Source organism: Papaver somniferum, chromosome 8, assembly GCF_003573695.1.
Source record: "Papaver somniferum cultivar HN1 chromosome 8, ASM357369v1, whole genome shotgun sequence".
Lineage (NCBI taxonomy): Eukaryota > Viridiplantae > Streptophyta > Magnoliopsida > Ranunculales > Papaveraceae > Papaver > Papaver somniferum.
The window spans coordinates 79,503,434-79,525,289 of NC_039365.1; the positions used below are offsets into that span (position 1 = coordinate 79,503,434).

The 21,856-nt window shown below is 37.2% G+C and overlaps 1 protein-coding gene and 1 pseudogene across 3 annotated transcripts; both read right to left on the reverse strand.

Annotated features, from left to right (window-relative positions):
* Nucleotides 1-505: 505 nt before the first annotated feature.
* Nucleotides 506-7,224, reverse strand: LOC113301722 (pentatricopeptide repeat-containing protein At3g53170-like). Of its 3 annotated transcripts, XM_026550518.1 has the most exons (9): nt 6,776-7,224; nt 5,586-6,684; nt 5,342-5,441; nt 3,377-3,514; nt 2,453-2,701; nt 2,003-2,271; nt 1,813-1,890; nt 1,570-1,644; nt 506-1,029 (listed from the first exon to the last, which is right to left on the reverse strand). In XM_026550518.1, exons 1-3 carry the CDS (start codon nt 7,130-7,132, stop codon nt 5,404-5,406), a joined length of 1,494 nt encoding a protein of 497 aa, XP_026406303.1. In that variant the 5' UTR covers nt 7,133-7,224; the 3' UTR covers nt 506-1,029; nt 1,570-1,644; nt 1,813-1,890; nt 2,003-2,271; nt 2,453-2,701; nt 3,377-3,514; nt 5,342-5,403. The 3 variants fall into 3 exon arrangements, with proteins under 3 accessions (XP_026406303.1, XP_026406304.1, XP_026406302.1); XM_026550519.1 differs by lacking the exon at nt 1,813-1,890 and having other exon boundaries at nt 3,381-3,514; XM_026550517.1 differs by lacking the exon at nt 1,813-1,890.
* Nucleotides 7,225-18,670: 11,446 nt separating this feature from the next.
* LOC113307180 lies at nt 18,671-18,770 on the reverse strand (annotated as a pseudogene).
* Between the last annotated feature and the right edge of the window lie 3,086 nt (nt 18,771-21,856).

Here is a 21,856-nt window from a genome sequence, read left to right on the forward strand (position 1 = left end):
GCTTTTTAATATATTTGCCCTTTTTGAGTTAAAAACTTTTTTTATGCTGTCACGGAGGAGCAGAAGATTCTTTTTGGTCCATTATTATTTTTTTGTCTCTCTCTTTATAGTTTAGAGAAATAAAAAGAAAAAAATGCAATTCAATTTTTTCTTAAAATAATTGATTATGATAAGTTTTAAAAACATTTATTTTTTCTATTTATGATTATAATGGGTTTTTTCAATTATAATTAAAGTAATCAACTATTATAAATTTTAACAAACACCCATATAATGGTTACCAAATCCATCGATTATGTTGTCACAATTAGTCTATGTATCAACCAATATCCGTCGATTTTTTGTGTTCTTCGTCCATGAAAAACAACAACCCATTCATCTGCCGATTGTGAATTGGTGTTCTTCAAAAAGTAAAAAATCAATCTTCCTCAAAAAATTTCATGTTTAGAAGTTTCATTAAAATTAATTAATCTCACAACTAACAAAGTTAATTAACACCTAATACATTTAATCGACACTAATTAATCAAGAACACATTAACCATTAACAAAAATAGGTGGATAAGGCGTTTTTTTAATTACTTCAAAACGATCATATTTTAACTTTGAATAGGGCCTCAAATAGTTGAAGTGGGCCTCAAACTTGCCGGGAGAAAATAAGTTCCACATTCTACAAGCAGATTTGCTTGCATCAGAAGGAGCTTCTCCAACCTAGGGACATTAAAGTACAAATCACCCAACTGTAAAATGGTTAGCAGGACTACGGTAAGAAAGTGAACTTTGTTATCATGAAAAAAAAAACCTAGCTCTTGCCACTTGCACACAAGCTGAACTTGTTTACAGACTCTTCTCGTGGCCTCTTGCACCAACTTCTCAACTTTTGCTGCGTTCCAAACCCAATGTCACTCTTCTTCCCTGCCTATAGAGAACTTTTGCCTCAGTAACTTAGTAGAACAGAAGAAAGAGAACAGCATCTCAAGAGAACATCCAGAGGAAGCGGCTATGCCATCGGATTGACATCTAGGTGATACTGCAATATATTTAACACCAACAAATGGAAAGGAATAAGCTGCCTTTTACAAATCAAGAAAGCAGCTTCTGAGTTGAGAGAATCTTATACAAATTCAGGTTCCAAATTTTGGTATCATGGTGATAGGTTTGAATGTTTGTACTGAGTGGATTAGACAAGTTAACTTGCCGCACGCATAATACAGACACTAAAACACATACAAGATGGTATAAAACTTGTCGCCTTGGTCTGAGATTGCCAAAAATGAGAGTCAGGAGTGAACTGGATTAGACCAGTGAAAGCCAAATACAGAACCAAGACAACCAAATTAAGGGCCGAGACGCATGAGAAGCTTGCTTATTAGGTTCAGGGGAAAACAAAACCTAATTGGCTAGTTGACTTTGACCATAGCTCACCACTGTTAGGTGAGCACCGGCATGAATCGACTTGATGCAAGATATGACTCTAAAGCGACCTCTAAAAGATATAGTGGACACAAAACGGTGGGCATCAAACAGTTGAAAAGAGGAATGAACCCCTCTAAAATTAGAAGGTACTCACCAAAGCAGAGAAACTAACGATATTTGGCTTCATACCAGAGGCTTCAAACCTTATAAAAGCACCTTTATTAGCCACCTGCATCATGCATCAAACAAATGTCAAACATAAATTTTGTAATAACAAAACAGGATTAGCCTAATATTACTAGGTATCCAAAAAAAAGTTAATAGAACTGGCTTCATATAGGAACACATCAAGATAGCAATGAGAAAATATTGAAGCTCAAAGAAGTGAATTAATTACTTAGCCACAGTAATTTTGGAGCAAACAGTACAGTACTAAGTTTACCACCATGCTCGATTTCATATCCTTCATCCCTCACTTCATGAGATAGAAACAATACATATGTGAGGGCAAGTGTGTGCTTTTTAGGAGCTGGTAAGATAAGAAATGGGGGACTTAAGAATAGCAACAACATGAAGTAGTAAAATACCTAAGTTGTTCTCTTGCAGGAATCTCATTGTGATGTTATCACCAAAAGAAAGACCTACACCTCATTTGCTGGGGCCTCGAGCAGGAAGAGATTGTGGATCACTATATAGCAGTTGACACATAAAACCTGAGGAAATACATGTAAAATGCATATTATACACCTCGAGTAAATGCAATTCATCTTATTTGGAACGTGCCATTTAATAACTTCCTATCGAGCTTTGTCAAGCCAACTGAGATAATATTTATCAATGCATGACAACGTCCAACCTGAAATACACACACAAGTCAGCTTCCGAAATAATATAACCAAAGATAGATTGATAAACCTAGTGATTAAATATAGAAGTTTGGTGAAAAAGAAACCCGCAAACATCAACAGGCAAAAACAGTTGCATACATCCAATACAAGCGACAAAAAAAGGAAAATAGCCATCACAAGTCTCTTTACCTTCCTCCCCAGGTTCACAAAACTGATGAATTTTCCTAATGTCAGAAAGTTTCATCCCATCAACACTAAAATACCATCCACAAACAATGAAATCACTGCCACTCAAGACATGTGCTAAGGGTAAAGAACAGAACACTTCGGGGAAGAGTTCAACAAATGTCCCACTCAACTTCGATTTAACCTCGCCTTCAAAACCATAAATCTTTCTCATGTTCTTGCTCTCATGATTCCCACTAGCTAGATACATACCTAAATTTAACAAAAAAATACAAATAAATAGTAGTTAATACAGTGGATACGAGCCAATGACTGACAGAGGACCTAACCTCCTTCAGGTAAGAATAAATGAAATCATACAAGATTGGATTTTTCTTTATAAAATAATATGTAATCCTCGATAATCAAAATAACTCATTAAACCTCAAACTTGACATGAGCCGAATGGTGTAAGAATGGCCTTAAGAGAGAAAAGACCCCCGGTCGACAAAGTAACTATTAAATAACTACGAATTTTCTTCTGAACATGACCATTGAGCTTAAATATGCTCACAGATCATAGAACTGCAAGTTTGTCAAAAGATAAGTTAGAAATCCTAAGAATCTAAGATGATTAAAAGAAACAAATTCGTATATATGGATGATGACCCAAAACGAATTCACATCCAGGTAATCTCGACTAATTCCTATAACTGACCTGTTATAGAAACACTTCTGATGGTTAAACGAATCTATATCAGAGCACACGAGTCATGACCTTTTCGAATGTTAGTCTTGGATCATCATAAACCGAGCACTTAAAATCAAATGAAAAACTCATGCTAAATTGCAGTTTGGTATGGAAACATAAAGACATAAGCCTTAAAATTGGAAACATAAAGACATAACCCTGAAAATTGAACTTAGATGTAAAAGGCATAAACGAACCTACTGTATATGTCTGAGTCGAGAAAATCGAGTTGATAGAGTATAGTTGCTGGATTTTCTTCTAGCAAAACACCAACAATTAGACATCTAACCTTCACCTTCTTACATACAACCCCATTTTCCAATTTCATTTTACCCCTGGTAGAAAAGAAACAGAAACTGTAAATCTGGAAATGCATTCTGAAACAACGCTACGACAATTATAATAGCATCCAATTGTCAAATAAGTAATACAGGGAGCCTGATGGTGTGGCACATTAATGCTAATGGGTACTTATGTCCTAGAAGGCCTCAGTGATCAGCAAGTCCTCTTGTATTGCCACTAAAGAAGCATCGAAGCGTGCTTGGCCACCTTGCATCTTCGAAACTAGACCTTATGGAATTACAGCGACATGACAAAAGATGATAGGATTGAAAGCAATAGAGTAACCAGTGGTGTCGGTATCCCAACAAAAGATATAAAAAAGATTCATGGTGAACTTAAAGCGGAAACAAAGAAGAAGAAGGTAAACTTTTAACTGCAAGATGGAACGGAAATATTGCCATGATACAAGAGTGAAAACACACTTAAATAACATCAAATGATGCAGGGGCATTTTACGTCTATTATCTGTATTTAGGATTTACTAGTTTCCCATTCTATGGAAGGGTGTCTCGGTCCACAATTAGTATTGTTTTTCTTGTCATAGGGTTTTATGCTAGGCTATTAACCTCAGGGCCGACAAGCCCTAGTTCTCTGCGATGGTAGGTAGAGGTATAGTTTGTGGTAAGAATGTGTAAACACAACAGTTATAGATGTTCGAACCGTGTGAAGAACATGTTGTGGATGGTTAGAAAGTTGTAGCAACAGGGACGTGTGGACTCCAGAATGGAGGTAGTCCGATGCAACCCTTTAGATTCACCGAAAGGAGTATCTGAAGCAGATGGACACCCAGAAGTAAATAAAAATCTTTTTCATGGACCTGTAGTTCATGAGAAACGCTCTTCTCTGTAAGTGAGAATGAAAAGGTGGAGTTATTGTGGATTGTAACGTACCACCAGTCCTCGATCCTTACCCAAACAACGGGGATGATGTTTTGCCAAAAGTAGTTTGGGAAGACACAACATCATCCTTCTCTTCCGGGCAGGGATCGTATACTGGTGGTAAGTTCCAGTAAACAATAATTTTATCTTCTTCACTCCGAGTATATTGACTTCTCATGAACAACAGGGCCATGAAAAAGATTTCCAATGACTTCTGCGTGTTCAACTTCTTCACAAACTCCTTCTGCTTAATTTTAAAGGGTCATGTTGGCCCTCAAGTACTTCCATTCGGGCATCCGCATGTCCTTGTCGCTCAGCTTTCCAGCAGTTGCAACATGTTTCTCCATCGTGATTTGAAAGTCAACTATTACTGATGCATTTGCATTACCTTTACCACCAACTACACCTGTGTTGGTCCCTCCTTCAAGCGCCAATTGAAGGATTTCTTAGAAGTTAAACGGTATAATCATCATGCAAGATTCTTTAGAAAAATGTGGTCATCCCATTACACCTTTTAAGATGTTCAGAGAGAAGACAAAGTTACAGTGCATCAAGTACAAGTATATTAGCAACTGCCTATGGTCCGATTCTCAAAATGGTTTTAGACAGAAGACAGATTAAGTCGGTCGTAATTTCAATGAGTGGGGATAATAAGAAACTGCACAACAAGATCTTCCTTAGCTAGAGTAAGATACTGCTAACTTTTCTTTCATAATCAAACTCAGATAGCAAAAACTATCTAACCATTCACCAACAAAGGTTACTGGCTTACTGCCAGAATTTTACTAAAGATCTCATGATGGCAGCTTCAGAAACTCGAGGAGGGCAATTTTATCATTTTGTATTTGGAGACAATTAGAATCTACATCTCAGAGCTATCAGCAGGTTTAGACAACCCAGTCTATAGTCACTTAATCAACATAAAAACAAACACAAAGATACCTTGTGAGAACAGCCATCAATTTCAAACTCCTCGTGTTTGATCTCCTTTTATTTCAGCAAGCTCAGACTCGTGTTTGAGCTCTAGTTCTTGATAAAGATACTGAAATAGAAAGGTTCAAACAAGCTGAAAATATTAATATTGTAAAATTACTTCAGCTCAGAAGAGTGATAGTGTGATAGCATCAAGTGAACTTCAGAAAATTTAGTGACGGACATTTCAGAAGCAAGTAAATTGGAAGGTTACCTAAACTGTTTTTCGTTTCGAGTGCCTTCATTTCCAATTCTTGAGCAGCCTCAACCATGCCCAGGGAATGATAGGCTTGAATCATGGTAGAAAAGGTAATATGATCTGGTGTGCATTTATTCTCGATCATTTTCAAATACATTTCTTCCATTTTACTTAACTCTCTAGCCTGGCCGAAAGCACTGATGACACAGTTGAAGAATGGTGTATCTAGAACTACATCGGAATTTTCTATTTGCTTAATGACTGTGCCGATCTTCTTTGTTATAAGCCCTGCTTTACTATACGCACTAACCAGGGAACTATAGGTGATAGAATTAGGTTTAACACCTTTGTACTTCATTGTTAGGAAAAAATATTCCATTTTCTCGATGTTCTTAGCCTTCCCAAATATATCGATAACTACATTGTAAGTTACAATTGTCGGAGAGAAGAATCTCTTCTCCATAAACTCCATGACAGACGCCATCTTTTCATGCATGCCTGCTTTGCCATATGACTTTATAAGGATATTAAATGTCTTTATGTCTGGACTGACTCCCATATGCTGAAATTCATCGTACCATCGCTCCATCTCCTCAATTCTTTCAACATTCCCATAAGCCCATACGACAGAATTCAAGGTGAAAACATCCGGCAAGCATCTACCACTCTCGACCATATCTGTCAGCGTGTTCTCCATAAGTTCAAACATCTCAGCCTTCCCATATCCATCAATTATCGTGTTGTAAGTAACTGTACTGCAGCCAATTCCCAAGTATGACATCTCACCGAGTATACCGTCAATTAAATCAAAGCGCCGGAGTTTCATGCAACAGTTAATAACTATTGAATATGTATAAATGTTTGGTTTGCAATTAGAAACAGATTTCATCTCATCAATGGTTTGAAATGCCTCGTCGAAGAGACCACCAAGGCCATAAGCACCTACTAGAGAAGTATAAACATAAATTGTCGGTTTGAGTCCTTCAGATAACATCCTTTCGAAAAGCAAGCTAGCAACCCTAGGTTGTCTGCACTTCCCCAGCATCGTCAACAACTTCGCATAAGTTTGGGTTCTTGGCTCATACCACTGTTGCCTACGGAGTAGTTCGAATTTCTTCCAATTGATGAAAGTAAGCAAAAAGCTACTCAGTAAATGCAATAAATCAACAACATATTTAAGAATAAAATTGAAAGATTTGACTAACCTTAAGAGAAGATTCCCACTGATTATTTGCTATAGAATCATCTAAAGCTTCCAAGACAGCTTTGGGAGAGAGATTAGTGAACTTCTGAGAATTTGCTTTCTTTTCAATCCCTTTAACAGCAGCTTCAGTTCTAAGAATTCTAGAAAGATTTCCCTTTGAATACTCTTTTTGATGAAATCCTTTTGATGTCTCAATGTTATTATTATTACTATTCTTTTTCCCCATTCTCACTAAGAAATGTGATGGAAATTTTGAAGTTTTTGATGGATTTAACGGGACTATGACATTGAAATTAGATTTGGAAAATGATGATGAAAAACCTACTAAGTTAGAAGAATCAATGAAGTTGAGCTCCATTTTAGTTACCAAACCGAGGTGAAGAGACGAGACTTTAAGGTGAAGGATAATGGACTTAAAAATTGTGGAATTGGCTCATCCGACATCCGTGATGAAACAGGTGCCTCCTTTTGTTATAAAGGCTTGCAAAATGATTATTAACCTATTAATTAATAAGTTACACTTAATTAGCTTTGCTTGATTGGGTTATACCCAATTTTAAGTGGACTCTTTTTAAGGGCTAAGGTGGAGTCCTAATGGGTGAAGTTACAATACTACCCTTACCCTTTATAATTCTATTACCCTAATCATTTTTTTATTTTCATTTCATCTTCTTTCTTCTCTTCTTCTTCTCCTCCCCCAACCATACCGACCTCCCCCACCACCACCATCAAAACTCAACGATTAAATCGAGTGGATCGTCGATTCAAAAATTCCGATTAATCTTCAAAAATGGATCCGCCGAGACCTAGGGCTAGATGTATGAAAGAAGCTAATCGAAAACCCAATGAATACAACCCAGGAATTGCAAAATTAGTTCAACAAAAAGAGAAGAAAAAAACGGTTGAAGAAGAAGAATTCACAGCCGCTGAAACACGAGAAATGATGCGATTAAGAAAGTAAGGGCTTACTTAAACTCACTGTAGTACTTCAATTTCATGTTTGCATGTCAAATTAGGTCAAAAAATCGAATGTTTGAATTTGCAGTTATCCGGCCGGTAGGGTATTATGTTATCGGCCCTGCCGACTTTTCATATTTAGGGTTTGGCCGGCAGGCTCTTAGGTTGAAGATCTTTCCGGCTGTTGACTACCTGTAACTGGTACTTGCAGGGTCGGCAAGTTATTCAAACTAAGACCCTGCCGGCGTTAGTTTTTTTTTAGCCGGGTTAGTTATAAATTTTTACCTTGCCGGTTGTATTTCAAGTTTTTTGTGTCTCTTGATGCCTTGAATTTTAAAGTCGGAATGGTATTTGGATAAAACCGTGCCGACTGTTTATTAGCCGTTAATGTGTTGGTAATGGACCTTGCCGACTGCTTTTGTGAAAAATCCTTGTATCTACCGTGTTCATATTTGTTAAAACCCGGCAGGTTATGTGAATAATACCTTGTCGGCTGCTATTTAGCCGACATGTATTATTTTGTCGACCCTTCCGACTGCTGTGTAGCCGGTAATGTTATATTTGTCGACCCTGCCGACTTATAATTCTTTTCCTTAATTGTTCTTGTTCAGGTTGCAAAAGGCAAAGAAGAAAGCTTTGAAAGCTCTTAGTCCTCCTTCAAGACCTCCTCGTGTTGGTGAAAAACTCTTGACTTCAACACATTGAGGGGTATATGTTGTGTCGGGAACGTTCAAGATCCGTGTACCGAATGATTCTAAACCACCATCGGAACCCAGTGATTCAGACGAGACTCCAGATGAAGACCAATCGATTCCATCTGGTAGAAGAGGTGATGATGATGATGTTGATGAAAGCACTCCGGCTGCTGGAGGAGGTAACAATGATGATGGTGATCAAGACATGCCTAATGTTGGAGGAGGTGATGATGATGATGATGGTAATGGAGATAAAGATAAGGATATCGAAGAAGAAATTGTTGAAGAGGCAGTGGAAGAAGAAGAAGAAGAAGGCGATGGAGAACAAAGTCAAGCTAATGTTCAACAAGCCGAAGCTTCAACTTCAACTGAAACCGGAAAGATGAAGAGGGTGATCACTAAACCAGCTAATTCCCACATGCCTTCCCCTCACTTGATGGTTACACTGAAAAATGGTGAGGCTCCAAGGGGGACCCCAAGAGATGGTGGAGATGTTCTTTTTGGATAAAAAGACTCATGGGCATGTACGATCCATAATACTATCGTAAGTAATCTCAATCCGTCTTTGTTTTTTATTCAAGTGTGTATCTATCTTAAATTTACGTCAAGTGTTTGTATTTATTTTCATTTTATTTTTTTGGTATTTAGGATCACAAGCATGCAGTCCGTCTCATGAGGCGCCAAGCTTCATGTTCAGTGACTAAGACTTGGGATCTTGAGGATGAATGTGGGGAGGTGAAAGTGATTGTCAAGAACTCCGGGTTGTGGCCTGCGGTGGAGAGTTCGAATTGATCATGATATATTTACCGTATTTGCATTCTGTGAGAGGTTCTATGGAGAGACTGCTACAATGTTATTCCCATTCAGTGAGATGGCGATAACTCCCGATGATGCTCACCAAATTCTAGGCCTCGAGATTGAGGGAAAAACAGTCAGTGAGGGCTTCGATGATGATTTTTCTTTCAAGGATATTTAAAAATTGAGCCAGAAATTGTTCAGTTGGAATCAGATTGAGGCGGGCGGAGTCTATGCTTGAGAAAAAAGAAGGTCGTCTAACCAAGAAGTTTAATTTGAAGCAGTTGAGGGACACATTATCTGGGACCAAGAAAATCTTTGATAAGGAAGGAAGGGTGAACCCGGTGCGAATCAATGCTACCACGTCAACTTATTTTCTATATGTCTCAGGCAAATGTATCTTCCCCGACAGTTCTGGAAGCTTGGTCGACGCCAGTTATATGCAACTATTGGATTCCTTAGATAAGATGCGTGATATTCTTGGGGTACTGCGGTGGTCGCCTTCTTGAAAAATGAGTTGACAAAGGGTTTTAGGGCACTCACTAAGCAAGTTAACGGAAATATATGTCTCTTCCAGGTAATTTTATTGTCTAAATCATTTATATTTGCAAAATTCTCGTAAGATAAGATTCTTACTGAACTTTGTGTTTGCATAGGTTTGGATATATGAGCACTTCTCTTTTTTGGTGAAAGCCAACTCCTACATCAAAGTGGATGTGAATGTTGCGGTTGATAAGCCAAGAGCGAAAAGGTACAGTTTTAAGGGTACTCGGGATAAGGAAATGTCACAAAATCTTATCAAAATCTGAATCGCCATCGACAAATTGACTGCGGATGACGTGGTATTTGATCCGTATCGAGATGCTAGAAATCAAGGTTTAATCCAAAGGAGAGATGAAGTTGCATTATACTATGGACCCTTAATGACTGCGGATGGTGGATATTCAATATACGATCCACATCGGGTAATGCGACAATTGGGTTACGTCCAAGAAGAGCCTCATTTCGATGAAGATAAGCCGTTCTTTACTGTGTTAAAGGCTAACTGCTCCACGTCCCAAAAAACTATTCACGTCGCTTACGCTCCAGCGCCAAATCAAGAACATTGGGACGATAGACGTGGTCGTATCATCGATGTGAGTCTTTTGGATGAGGTGACCAAAGGTAATGAAGCTAGTGAGAAATACATGACATGGTACTTGGGTTGGGATCGTCCTAATATGATTAGGAAACCCATCAACAAGTCTTAAGTTCATATCAAGAACTGGTTCATATCAAGAAGATGGCATCGAAAGACCCAACAACAAGTCTTAAGTTCCTTATAAGTATTTTAGAGTTGTTATTACTGTTTTAAGATGACATTATCGAATCATTCTATTAATTGTTTGTTGTTTAATTTAAAATAGAAGGATCAGTTGAAGACCTTTGTGAAGGTGTTGCTTTGCGCGAAAGACAGAGGAGAGCCTTTGTCGATTGAGAAGCAAACCAAGCACATTGACTATGCTTGCAATATTGACAATGAGGAGTCCCATGAATTGTTCAAGCAAGCTGATGCTGAAGTAAAGAGGGAAGAAAAAGCTAGGAGGGAAGCACAAGCCAAGATGAATGCTGACAAAAAGAGGGCTCATAGTGGTCGTGGTGGTGAAGGTAGTAATAATGGTGGTGTTCTTAAACGGGGTCGGGGTCGTGGTGGTGAATGAATACAGTCTCTAGTTTATTTCTTTATGTTGTGTTGGACAAATGTTAAGGTTAATGGTTGGACAAATGTTTTCTTTCTAAGGTTTATGGGACATGTTTTCGTATTTTGGACAACAAGTGTTGGATTTCTAGTTGTTGAATGAATGGTTTGTTTAGCTATGTAAAGTTTCAATACTTATACCGGCAAGCTTTTTTTAAGTTACAGTGCCGACCACACCAGAGCCGGCAAGGTTTTAAACTGTCAGACTGCCGGCCCTGACACCAGAAATTATTTGCATACCAGGGTCGGCAGGGTAATCAGATCAAAACCTAGCCGGCTGTTAAGACGCCGACAGGGTATTATATTATCGACCCTGTCGGCTATGTGTTGCAGAAAATACCTTCTCCTGATGCCTAAAATCATCATAAAGTCGGCATGGTTAAAATTATGTTCCTCGCCGACCTTATCATAACCGGCATGCTAATAACCAAATATATTGCCGGCGGATACACAGAAGAAAATGTTCTCCTGATGCCTAAAAGTCATAAGGTCGGCATGGTAATAAATTTCATACTCTGCCGTCCATACCATAGTCGGCACCCTAATAACCAAATACATGTCCGACGGTTATTCAGAAGAAAACCAACTCCTGATGCCTAAAAGTCATAAGGTCGGCATGGTAACAAATTTCGACCTTGCCGGCCAATGTTAGTCGTCTTATTGTGGAAACAAAAACCTCGCGCAGACGATTCAAAATTCAAATTTTTGCAAGTACAATTGCATTGATTGACTTGTACTTGGACACTATAACGGTTAAATTTGGGCACCATCCTATAAATACACTACTTATGTCTACAAAACAACACACAACTATTTGCATATACTCTCCAAGGATCATATCATCATACACTCCATCTAACTCACCCAATAGCTCTCTACACACAACAATGGCTTCATTTGATTCAAATGAAGATTTGGCAATCACCAAAGCTTGGTACGCGGAAATTAGAGTAAGACACGCGTCCTCCGAAAAGGTGGATGCCGTTACCTTTTGGGCTAGGGTACACAACAAATTTAGGCAAGACTTTGGGAATCCTAATTGAATAAGTGTCCAACAAGTCCATGATAGGCACCAAGTCATCGAAAATGCGATACTTGCTTTTTTAGCTCTCCAACCTCGGATTTTCAACGCTTCCCACTTCAACTTGTCCATTGAACAATTTGTAAGTATGTTTGTGGTTTATGCTACGTGATCCATGTTGTTTGATCTTCCTACTAAACATCACTAACAAAGAAAGTTTGTTTTTTGTTTTTGTAGCATGAAGCCGTGAAAGCGCGCTACTTGGAAGAAAAGGGGGAAGCATTCGTCTTCGATGCAAGCTATTACTTCATGATTGACAAAATCCCGGAGTATGCACCGGACTTCATGGAGGCCGGAGATGAATGGGATTCCTCCGACGAAGATTGATGGTTTTGGTGTAGGTTTTGTGGGTGGACAAGGAGTTAGGTTTTATGTTTCAATCAATGTAGTAACAAAAATTGCATGAATAAAGTGAATTACATCTTCCCATATTCTGTTTTCTGTTTGGTATAAGTACATGCCGGCAAGGTTATAAATCCTTAGCATGCCGACTACATGTTAGCTGGCAGTTTTAAAAATTATGTGTGTGCCGACCATATGATATCCGGCATTCTAGAAAATATTTACATGCCGACCGTAAAATTGCTGGCCCAAGATAGTCGGCGTAATCTTCATTCAAAGACCATTCCGTCCTAAAAATGGTCGGCATTTTCTTCATCCAAGGATCATGTCGGTTGTACCTGGTCGGCATCTTAATAAAACGTCGACCATGCCGGCGAAACATAGCCGGCACCTTATTCAAACGTTGACTTGCCGATCTTTCACATTTTCAAAACCAATTTTTTTGATCGAAATCGAACTCGTAAGACGGGTTAAAGGTTTAATTTACTGAATTCATAATTTCAAAATTTTAATCTAAACCCAATTAATTAACCTAATCAGAATTTTTAGTGTTAATTAAACAAGCGTATATTATCCATTTAGAAAATACAAGGTTAAGGGGTGGCTTATTTTACTTCAAAATGTCTTGGGTTTTGTCTCATTAGGTATACCCCAATTAATCTGGGTATACCCCAATCAAGCCACGTTAATTAGTTCAAATTATTTTAAAAATATAAATATAAATCCAATCTAATCAAAATAAAAATTCTTTTGCATTCTTAATCTAATCTAAACCGTTTTGGTTTTGATTAGTATTTTTTTCATCCCTCGCCAGTCGTTGATTCATAAATTTTTGATCATCGTTTAAAACCACAACTATGAATAAGTTGTGCGAAGCGTTGCGCAAAAATTTAATTCTAGGTCTGCATGTTCGAACCAAGATCTTTGTTCTTGGTTGTTTTTTTTTTCTCTGTTTTAGAAAAACAGTTAAGCTAATACTGAAATATGTTGTTTCTACCGAAGTCGGTTAATGAAGAATACCTTTTAGTTCGGCCAACTACTTGGTATATTGCTTTTAGCAGAACCTATGTTATTTCAGAATAAATTCAAGTTCAGCTGATTCGATTTACTATATGTTAGCCGAACTTTTTACCGTTAGTTTACACAAATTTTACAAATAAGAGTTCGTCTAATAATGGATCTCCTAATGATAGCTGACATATTTCTATTATGCACATTTTTTAGATTCTCAAGTGAACTTAGTTTTTTGTTGTCTTATTCATATCAATTTTTAATCGAACTCATATTTTATTAGTCGAAATTGATCTATTTAGTCGAACGCTTAATTTTTGGTGTATTAATTACATTGTTTACCTTGTTTTAGAAAATAAACCAAAAGTACAGAGTAGCTTTATTGGAAGTTTGGCCAAAAGGAATAACACAAAATTGGTTAAAAAGACCAAAATCCATAATTTCTGGGTGAAACACACTGGTAAGTTTTGATACTGTTTATATGGACAGGAATCAAAAAAATACTGTTCAATTATCCATTTTGGATATTTCACCCAGGAAAATTAAAAAAAAAATACGTTCTACCTAAAATATCCCTTAAAACTCACTCGTTTATAAGCAAAAGAATTTTGAAACCCTGAACTCAGTTTTTATCGATAGAAACTTCCATTTTTCTTCTACGGGTGAGTTTTTTTAGATCTGTGATGGTGATGAACGATTGTGGAATCGGATTTTAAGATATTCTACTATCAAATCTTCTCATACCTTGTTAAGAGTGAGTTTTAAGTTTCACTTTCATCAAGTATTTTATATAATTCTAATTTTTTATTTTGGTTTTTATCTAATTGGAAGAGGAAGAAACATAAACGTGTTACGCGTTTATGTCTTTGAATCATCATGATTCTAAGTTTCATTAGAAATTTGATAATGAGATTTTTGTAAATTTTTGGGTTTAATTGGTGATTATCCAAGGTTTTACTAATAATCTTTCTTTTGTTCTAAAATACTTGATTTATTTGACCTATTGTTCTGTCTCGAATCATATTATCCAGGGTCACAATCTTATGTTTATTCAATTCAATCTATTGTTGTTGACGGAAGTGATTTTAGGTTTTTTGTATGTGAACTGAATTTGTGTAATATCATTATGTTTTGTGTTCTTCTTATGTTTTTGTATTCAATTTGATCAAAATTGAACATCTTGTGTAGTTTGTGAACTGTTCAGATGCTTGCAGTAAGTAGGATTCAGATTGAGTTATTTTCCAGTTTTTTAAAGAAGGATGAAACCAGCTTCATCCTATAATTTTAGTCATCCTGTATGTTTTAAGTTTGTTCTTTTTTTGTTTTATTTTCAATTTGTTTTTCTTTTCAATTGAATACATCCAGATGCATTTATGTTGTTTATCTATTTCTTGTAGATGGATCTTCAAATTATTTGTGTGGTTATGCGGGATACTGATACATGTTTTTATAATGTTAATATGAAATCAACAGTTGATAGTTGAAGTCGCGTGTTTATTCTTATTGGAAAAATATGTCACCAGCCTCAATTCAGTTTGTATTTGATAGTGGTGAGGGAGAAAGCATGGATGTTGACAGTGATTTCAAGCTTCAATCTGTGATATCATTGTGTTATGTTAAGGAATTGAGTTTCTTGGAGCTTCATCTATTTGAACGTGTTCGTGGTCCTGATTTTTTTCGTGAACCAATTGACTGATCATGTCTTCGAGAAGGCAAATGCTAAGTTTTAAATGTACTGATTGTTCTATGTAATCATCTCCATACAAACTGATCATTACCTTGTAAAGGGAAGTTGAACTAGATGAATGTTATTTGAAGATTTATTCATTTCTATCATTCTAAAATGTTTAGTCACTATTTGTTAATTAACTCGCATATTCTGACAAAAATATGTTTTTCGTCAGGACGAAACTAGTTTCATCCTGCATATATTTTGACAAAGACATGCTTTCACCTAAATGAAACCAGTTTCATCCTGCATATATTCTGACAAAAAAATGTAGTTGAGTGCACCATATGTTGCGGCTAATTGTGTCTGTGGTGTTTGAACAACTGAAAAGGTTTAAAGATTGGGTTTGTGATAGACACATTTTTGTGTCCGATTTGTCTCGATTCCATATATTGTTAGGGCTCATTTTCGTACTTATTATGGTGTTTTATTTATTTGTAGGTATTTTTGGTTAATAAACATTTTTGGAAAAAAGTGGCTCGAAAAGTTGTCGGAAAGCACCCGGAGGACATTTGCTATTCGGACTCTCACTTTGGATAAGGGGTAACCTAATTACTAAGGGGCATCCCATTTCCAGGCAGTTGCTAATCGTATCCCTATTCTGGATAAGGGGCAACCATCTTCAACATTCAACAAAAAAAAGATTTTGGCGGGAAAAAAATGCAGTTAAAGAGCAGTTTTGGAAATCGTGATTTGAAGGAGTTTGAGGTCGATTAAACCTCTGATTTTCATAGGATAGACTCCTTATGGGTCTAGGAATATGATATGGGTGTTTAAATCGATTAGAATGGGCTCAAACGACGGATTTTTCTCACAACAAGAAAATATGAAAAGTCACGTGTGTGACCTGTTTTAGGGAATTTTAGAGTGATTAAAACGTTGTAAACCTTCCCAAAGATTTGTATCTATCTAAGGAAGAGTTTAGAATAAAAAGGAAAGCTCAGAAACACGTAGAAATCCTAAAACAAGAAATTGTCGCAACTTGGCCGTGAAGAGAAGGAAAGTGATTTTGTAAGATTTGGGAGAGATTTAATCGGTATTTTTGATATAAATAGATGTCTTGGGTCATATAGAAGAGGTGTTGAGAGTTTGGGAACCTAAGGAGAGCCAGAGAAGAAGAAATCAGAGCTTTACCAAACTATGTTTCTGCTGCTGCTGCTGTTGAAGAAGAAGAACACGAAGAACATTGACTCTTGGTAGACAGTCGCAGAAAAGTGTCGTTGTTTAACAGCTGAAGAACATTAAGCTGTTCCGGGCAGTCTTATTTTAGGGTCTTAAAATCAGCGACAAAGCAACAGCTTTTCTGTAACAGTTCCATTGTAATAGCTGTTTTGCAACACCAATACACTGTTGCAAACAGTCTGTGTTATTACTTTTCACTCTTTTAATCATCTTTTGAGAACAAACACATATTTTGAGATCATGATTAATATGAGGAGCTAAACCCCATTGCCGAGGCAATAGAGGAATCTATTTTTCCAACAAAAAGTGGTATATTCTATTTTATCTTTTTATTTGCAATAATTATATGATTATTTGCCTTGAAATATTATTGAATATGATTTTTATTTGAGTGATTGTGATCTATTTTGATGGAGTATGCTTAGTTTTAAGACTTTTGACGCTTCATACTTGGTATTTACAATATTACTTTTAAAAATCTACTTGTTGCAATATTTTAGAATCAAATTAAACAAGAAAATTGCATAAATATAAGTATTGGTTTAATCACTTTGAACTTGGAAAATAGTGGAATCTTAGCCTCAGTGTTTCTTTTGGTATTGATATCATCTTTGATTGAGTTTTCTATAATTTTTAGTGAGTTTTCTATTTTAATATTAGGATTTAAGTCTAATTAATATCCTTCACAAGTCTGAGAATCGAACCACTTTTACCACTATCTACAAATCACATCAATTTTTGGCGCCGCCGACGCGGACTTGTTTTTAGGGTTTTAGATTTATTTATTTATTTTATTATTATTTTTGTCTTTTTTTATGTTTTTGGGTATTTATCTTGTGTCTACAGGTTCTGGATCATAAAGAAAATTGAGCCAAGGAGTTTGGTGATTTCATAAAGACTTGGAGCTAAAGATTAAAGCAAAAAGAACAGAAAAGAAGACAATTTTATTATTTATTTTTTTAGACAATTTTAGTTTAGGTTTTGTTTATTTTATTTTTTAAAAAAAATTGTATTAGGGTTTATTATTTTTGTAATTTTTTTTTATTTTTTTGGACTTTTGGACTTTTGGACTTTGGGACATTATTTTTTTATTACCCTACGGAAGGGTACTTTAAATATAAACTATTTGCAGAGAAGGAGGATAGTTACGATATTGTCTCTCCACCTTGGGTTCGTACACTAGACATCGGAGTCAGTGGCCCGAGTCGACTACAACTGATTCATCCCCCTCTGGAACGGGGGGTAAGATTCTAAACACTCATGAATCCCCTGTCAGCGAGTTACTGGACTCCTTCATATGCATATATGTTGAGGACTGAATACGGACATTTATTTTTCTAGTAAAGGGCAAGGCCTGTCCATACAAGATAAGGGTTCGGATTTCATCACTGTTCTTTTCTTGCCCGCTTTAGGAACACGTAACCTACGCGAACCTAAGTCTAAAATTTTGACTAGAACGAGACCGATAGGGTAACGAGCTTAACAGGAAAGTCATTCGAAAAATATTGGTTACTCTTTTAGGCATACTTCGAAGTTCTTGACGGTTTCTGTAAGTTGAATGCGTGACCGCGCCGCCTTGTAATACCAGTGAGGCCTTGGGTATCAAATCTCTACCGAGATTCCCTCGCCTCTATTCAACTTACGTTAACTCGGATTGATTCCAGAGGGGTTTGCTTAAATTGTAACGAATTCCCGTTCGAAGGATTAGAAGCTGGTCTAGAAACAATCTAAGTGGAGCCATCATGCTTTTTGTTTGCTAAAAATCAATAGGTTTGATTTGGTTGAGTCGGCCTTGATCTGTGTTTGCTTACCCTTCCAATTTAGAAAATTCTATTGTACGCCTGAACGTAAAAGAGACGCACTAGGTATATTTTTTAAAGAGAAACCTAGTAGTTCGAAGCGTCTCGATTACCTTAATCTAGAAAGTCCGGCTTTTGAAGAGTCTGTTTTTCAACGTTCTTTGACTGAGGAGAGAATCCTTGTTGCTCCGATAGCACCAGAAATGACAACTTTGCAAGCTTTAAAGAATCCAACTAGGACTACCCGTCCTTCGTGTATTAAGTTAGCTGAAACGGAGGCACCCTATGAACTGAAACCTGGGACCTTACATATGCTCCCAATCTTTTTAGAGAAAGAAAATGAAAACCCTTATTACCATGTTAGGGATTTTGAGGAAATTTGTAGTACTCTAAGAATTAGAGGCTTAGATGATGATGCTTTGAAACTTAGGTTATTCCCATTTTCCCTGAAAGATAAGGCCAAGTCGTGGCTGTATAGTTTGGACTCCGAGTCAATTGAGACATATGAACAACTTACATCTGCCTTTTTCAATAAGTTTTTCCCTAGGCACAAAACATCGTCTATTAGGACGCAAATATGCACATTTTCACAACAAGAGGGAGAATCTTTATATAGGTATTTGGAAAGGTTCAATGATTTATTATCCCAGTGTCCTCATCATGGTTTAGAAAAGGTTAGGCTAGTTCAGATCCTTTATGAGGGTTTATATTATTCCACAACGACCATGGTTGAGTCTCTATGCACTGGTGGATTTGAAAACCAAACTGTTGATGCGGCGATGGAATTTTTTAATGAAATCGCCGAAAAAACCTTGCAATGGAAAAATAGTAGGGCACCCCAGAAAACAATTCTTTTAAGTAGAGGAAACGTTAATAGGGTAGAAGGAAGCTATGAATCAGATGCCAAAATTGCTGCTATAGCAAAAAGGTTAGAAGCCTTAGAAGTGGGCCAGACTAGTGGTAGAGTGGAGCCTTTTTGGGAAGGCCGGAATATTGAAGACCAGGCCAATGCTCTTTATAATAACACTAGATTTGAGAACCGTCAAAAGATTGACCCATATTCAGAAACCTATAATCCTGGTTGGAGAAACCATCCGAACCTTTCGTGGTCTAAGGGCCAAAGTCAAGGTCAGTTTAGTAATTCTAATGCTCCCCCAGGTTTTGGCTATACTAAGAATCCTTCAGGACTAGCTCAGTTTCAGAATCAGTCAGATAAGAAAATCCTAAGTTTAGAGGAATCTCTCTCCTTGTTAACTCAGCAAACTGCAAAATTCCAGTTATCCGTAGAACAGAGTCTACAAGCTAGTAACAGGATAAGACAAGAAAATAGTCAGGCTATTTCCGAGTTAAAAACCTAGGTTGGTCTGATAAGTGATTCTTTGAGAGAAAAAGGTAAGTTTCCTAGTCAAACACAACCCAACCCTAGAGGAGTTCATGAATTAGGTGCAAAACCATCGAATCAATTGAATGCTGTTAGAACCCTTAGAAGTGGTAGAGTTGTAGACAATAAGGTAAACATGCCCGATAGTGAACATACTGTAGTTCACCCCTCAGGATCTCACCTCTTAGGACCAGTAGCTGAAGAGACTGATAAAGTTTCTAATGATGTGAATTCGGTTCCTGAAAGGTCTGATTTTAGGCCTAGAGCCCCATTTCCTCAGCTATTAGTACCAACAAAGAAGGAATCGAACTTTAATGACATAGTGGAGGTTTTTAAGCAAGTTACCATAAACCTTCCCTTATTAGATGCAAAAAGGCAAATTCCTGCTTATGCAAAGTTCCTTAAGGATATGTGTACGCGAAAGCGAAAACTTAGCGTCCATAAGAAAGCCTTTTTAGCTAGTCACGTAAGTTCAATCATTCAGACACAACTCTAAAGTACAAAGACCCAGGTTCTCCTACCATTGCTTGCACAATATGTAACTTCCGGGTAGAAAAAGCTTTACTTGACTTAGGAGCCAGTGTGAACTTATTGCCATTCCATGTATACTTACAACTAGGACTTGGTGATGAAACCTACTCAGATGACACTGCAGTTAGCTGATAGGTCTGTTAAAATCCCTCGAGGTGTTATCGAGGATGTTCTTATTGAGGTCGACAAGTTTATTTATCCAGTGGATTTCGTGGTCCTAGATACCCAACCTTTCCCTGACCCAGAGAACCAGATACCTGTGATTTTAGGTCGCCCATTTTCAGCTACGTCTAATGCGATCATTAACTGTCGAAATGGTGTGATGAGTTTATCTTTTGGCAATATGACTATGGAGATGAACATTTTTAATGTCAGTAAGCAACCTCACGATCTAGATGACACATGTGTTGAGGAGGTGAACATGATAGAAGCCTTAGTTCAGGAGTCATTACCAAACATCTTGTCTGAAGACCCATTAGAAAGTTGTCTATCCCATTTTGGTTTAGATTTTGACGATGATAGCACTATTGAACAGGTGAATGCTCTATTAGATTCTACCCCTGTGTTAGACATTGATAGATGGAAAGCTAAGTTCGAACCGTTACCAGTTTCTGAGACTACCCTAATTCCTTCTTTAGAAGAGCCCCCAAAGTTAGACCTTAAACCACTACCCGATACTCTAAAGTATGTGTTTTTAGGCCCATCTGAGACTTTACCTGTGATTGTAGCTTCCAATTTGGATAGTGATCAGGAAAGTAGGCTAGTAAATGTACTTCAAGACAACAAGGAAGCTTTAGGGTGGACTATAGCAGACATTAAGAGTATAAGTCATACTGTGTGTATGCATCAGATTCATTTAGAGGAAGACTCGAAACCTTATAGGGAGATGCAACGTCGACTGAACCCTAACATGAAAGAGGTAGTTCGAAAAGAGGTGCTTAAGTTGTTAGATGCAGGTATTATTTACCCAATTTCAGACAGTAAGCGGGTCATCCCTGTTCAAGTTGTCCCCAAGAAATCAGGTATCACTGTAGTCCAGAATGATAATAATGAATTAATCCCAACCCGAGTGACCACGGGATGGAGTGTGTGTATTGACTATAGGAAATTGAACAAGGTCACAAGGAAGGATCACTTTCCCCTTCCTTTTATCGACCAAATGCTAGAGCGATTAGCTGGACATAGTCACTATTGCTTCTTAGATGGATACTCCGGTTATAATCAGATCGTTATTGCCCCAGAAAACCAAGAGAAACCCACTTTTACCTGTCCCTTTGGTACCTTTGCGTATAGACGCATGCCTTTCGGGCTATGTAATGCCCCTGCAACTTTTCAGCGTTGTATGATGAGCATATTTTCTGATATGGTAGAACGGTTCTTAGAGGTATTTATGGATGATTTTTCAGTGTTTGGTTCATCTTTCGATGAGTGCTTGCATCATTTGACATTAGTGTTGACTAGGTGTAAGGAAAAAAATTTAGTGCTTAATTGGGAAAAATGCCATTTCATGGTTAAATCAGGAATCGTATTAGGGAACACCGTCTCTTCGAAGGGTATAGAGGTATACAAAGCCAAAGTTAACCTTATTAAGACTTTACAGGTCCCAAAAACCGTAAAAGATATTAGGTCATTCCTAGGGCATGCAGGTTTTTACCATCGATTCATTAAGGATTTTAGCTTGATTTATAGACCTCTTTGCAATTTGCTTGCAAAAGATGTTAAGTTTGTCATTGATGATGCTTGTTTAGAGGCTTTTGAGAAGCTTAAAACTTTACTCACTACTGTCCCGATAGTCCAGGCACCTAACTGGAACCTACCCTTTGAGATTATGTGTGATTCTT

What these genes read in the sequence shown, in the direction of transcription:
- LOC113301722 (XM_026550519.1), bottom strand. Translation starts at nt 7,132, where the DNA reads ATGGAGCTCAACTTCATTGATTCTTCTAACTTAGTAGGTTTTTCATCA. An exon ending in AGTGGGAATCTTCTCTTAAG is followed by an intron (nt 6,685 to 6,775) that starts GTTAGTCAAATC and finishes ATCAATTGGAAG; the next exon opens with AAATTCGAACTACTCCGTAG. An exon ending in CGAAACGAAAAACAGTTTAG is followed by an intron (nt 5,442 to 5,585) that starts GTAACCTTCCAA and finishes TTTCTATTTCAG; the next exon opens with TATCTTTATCAAGAACTAGA.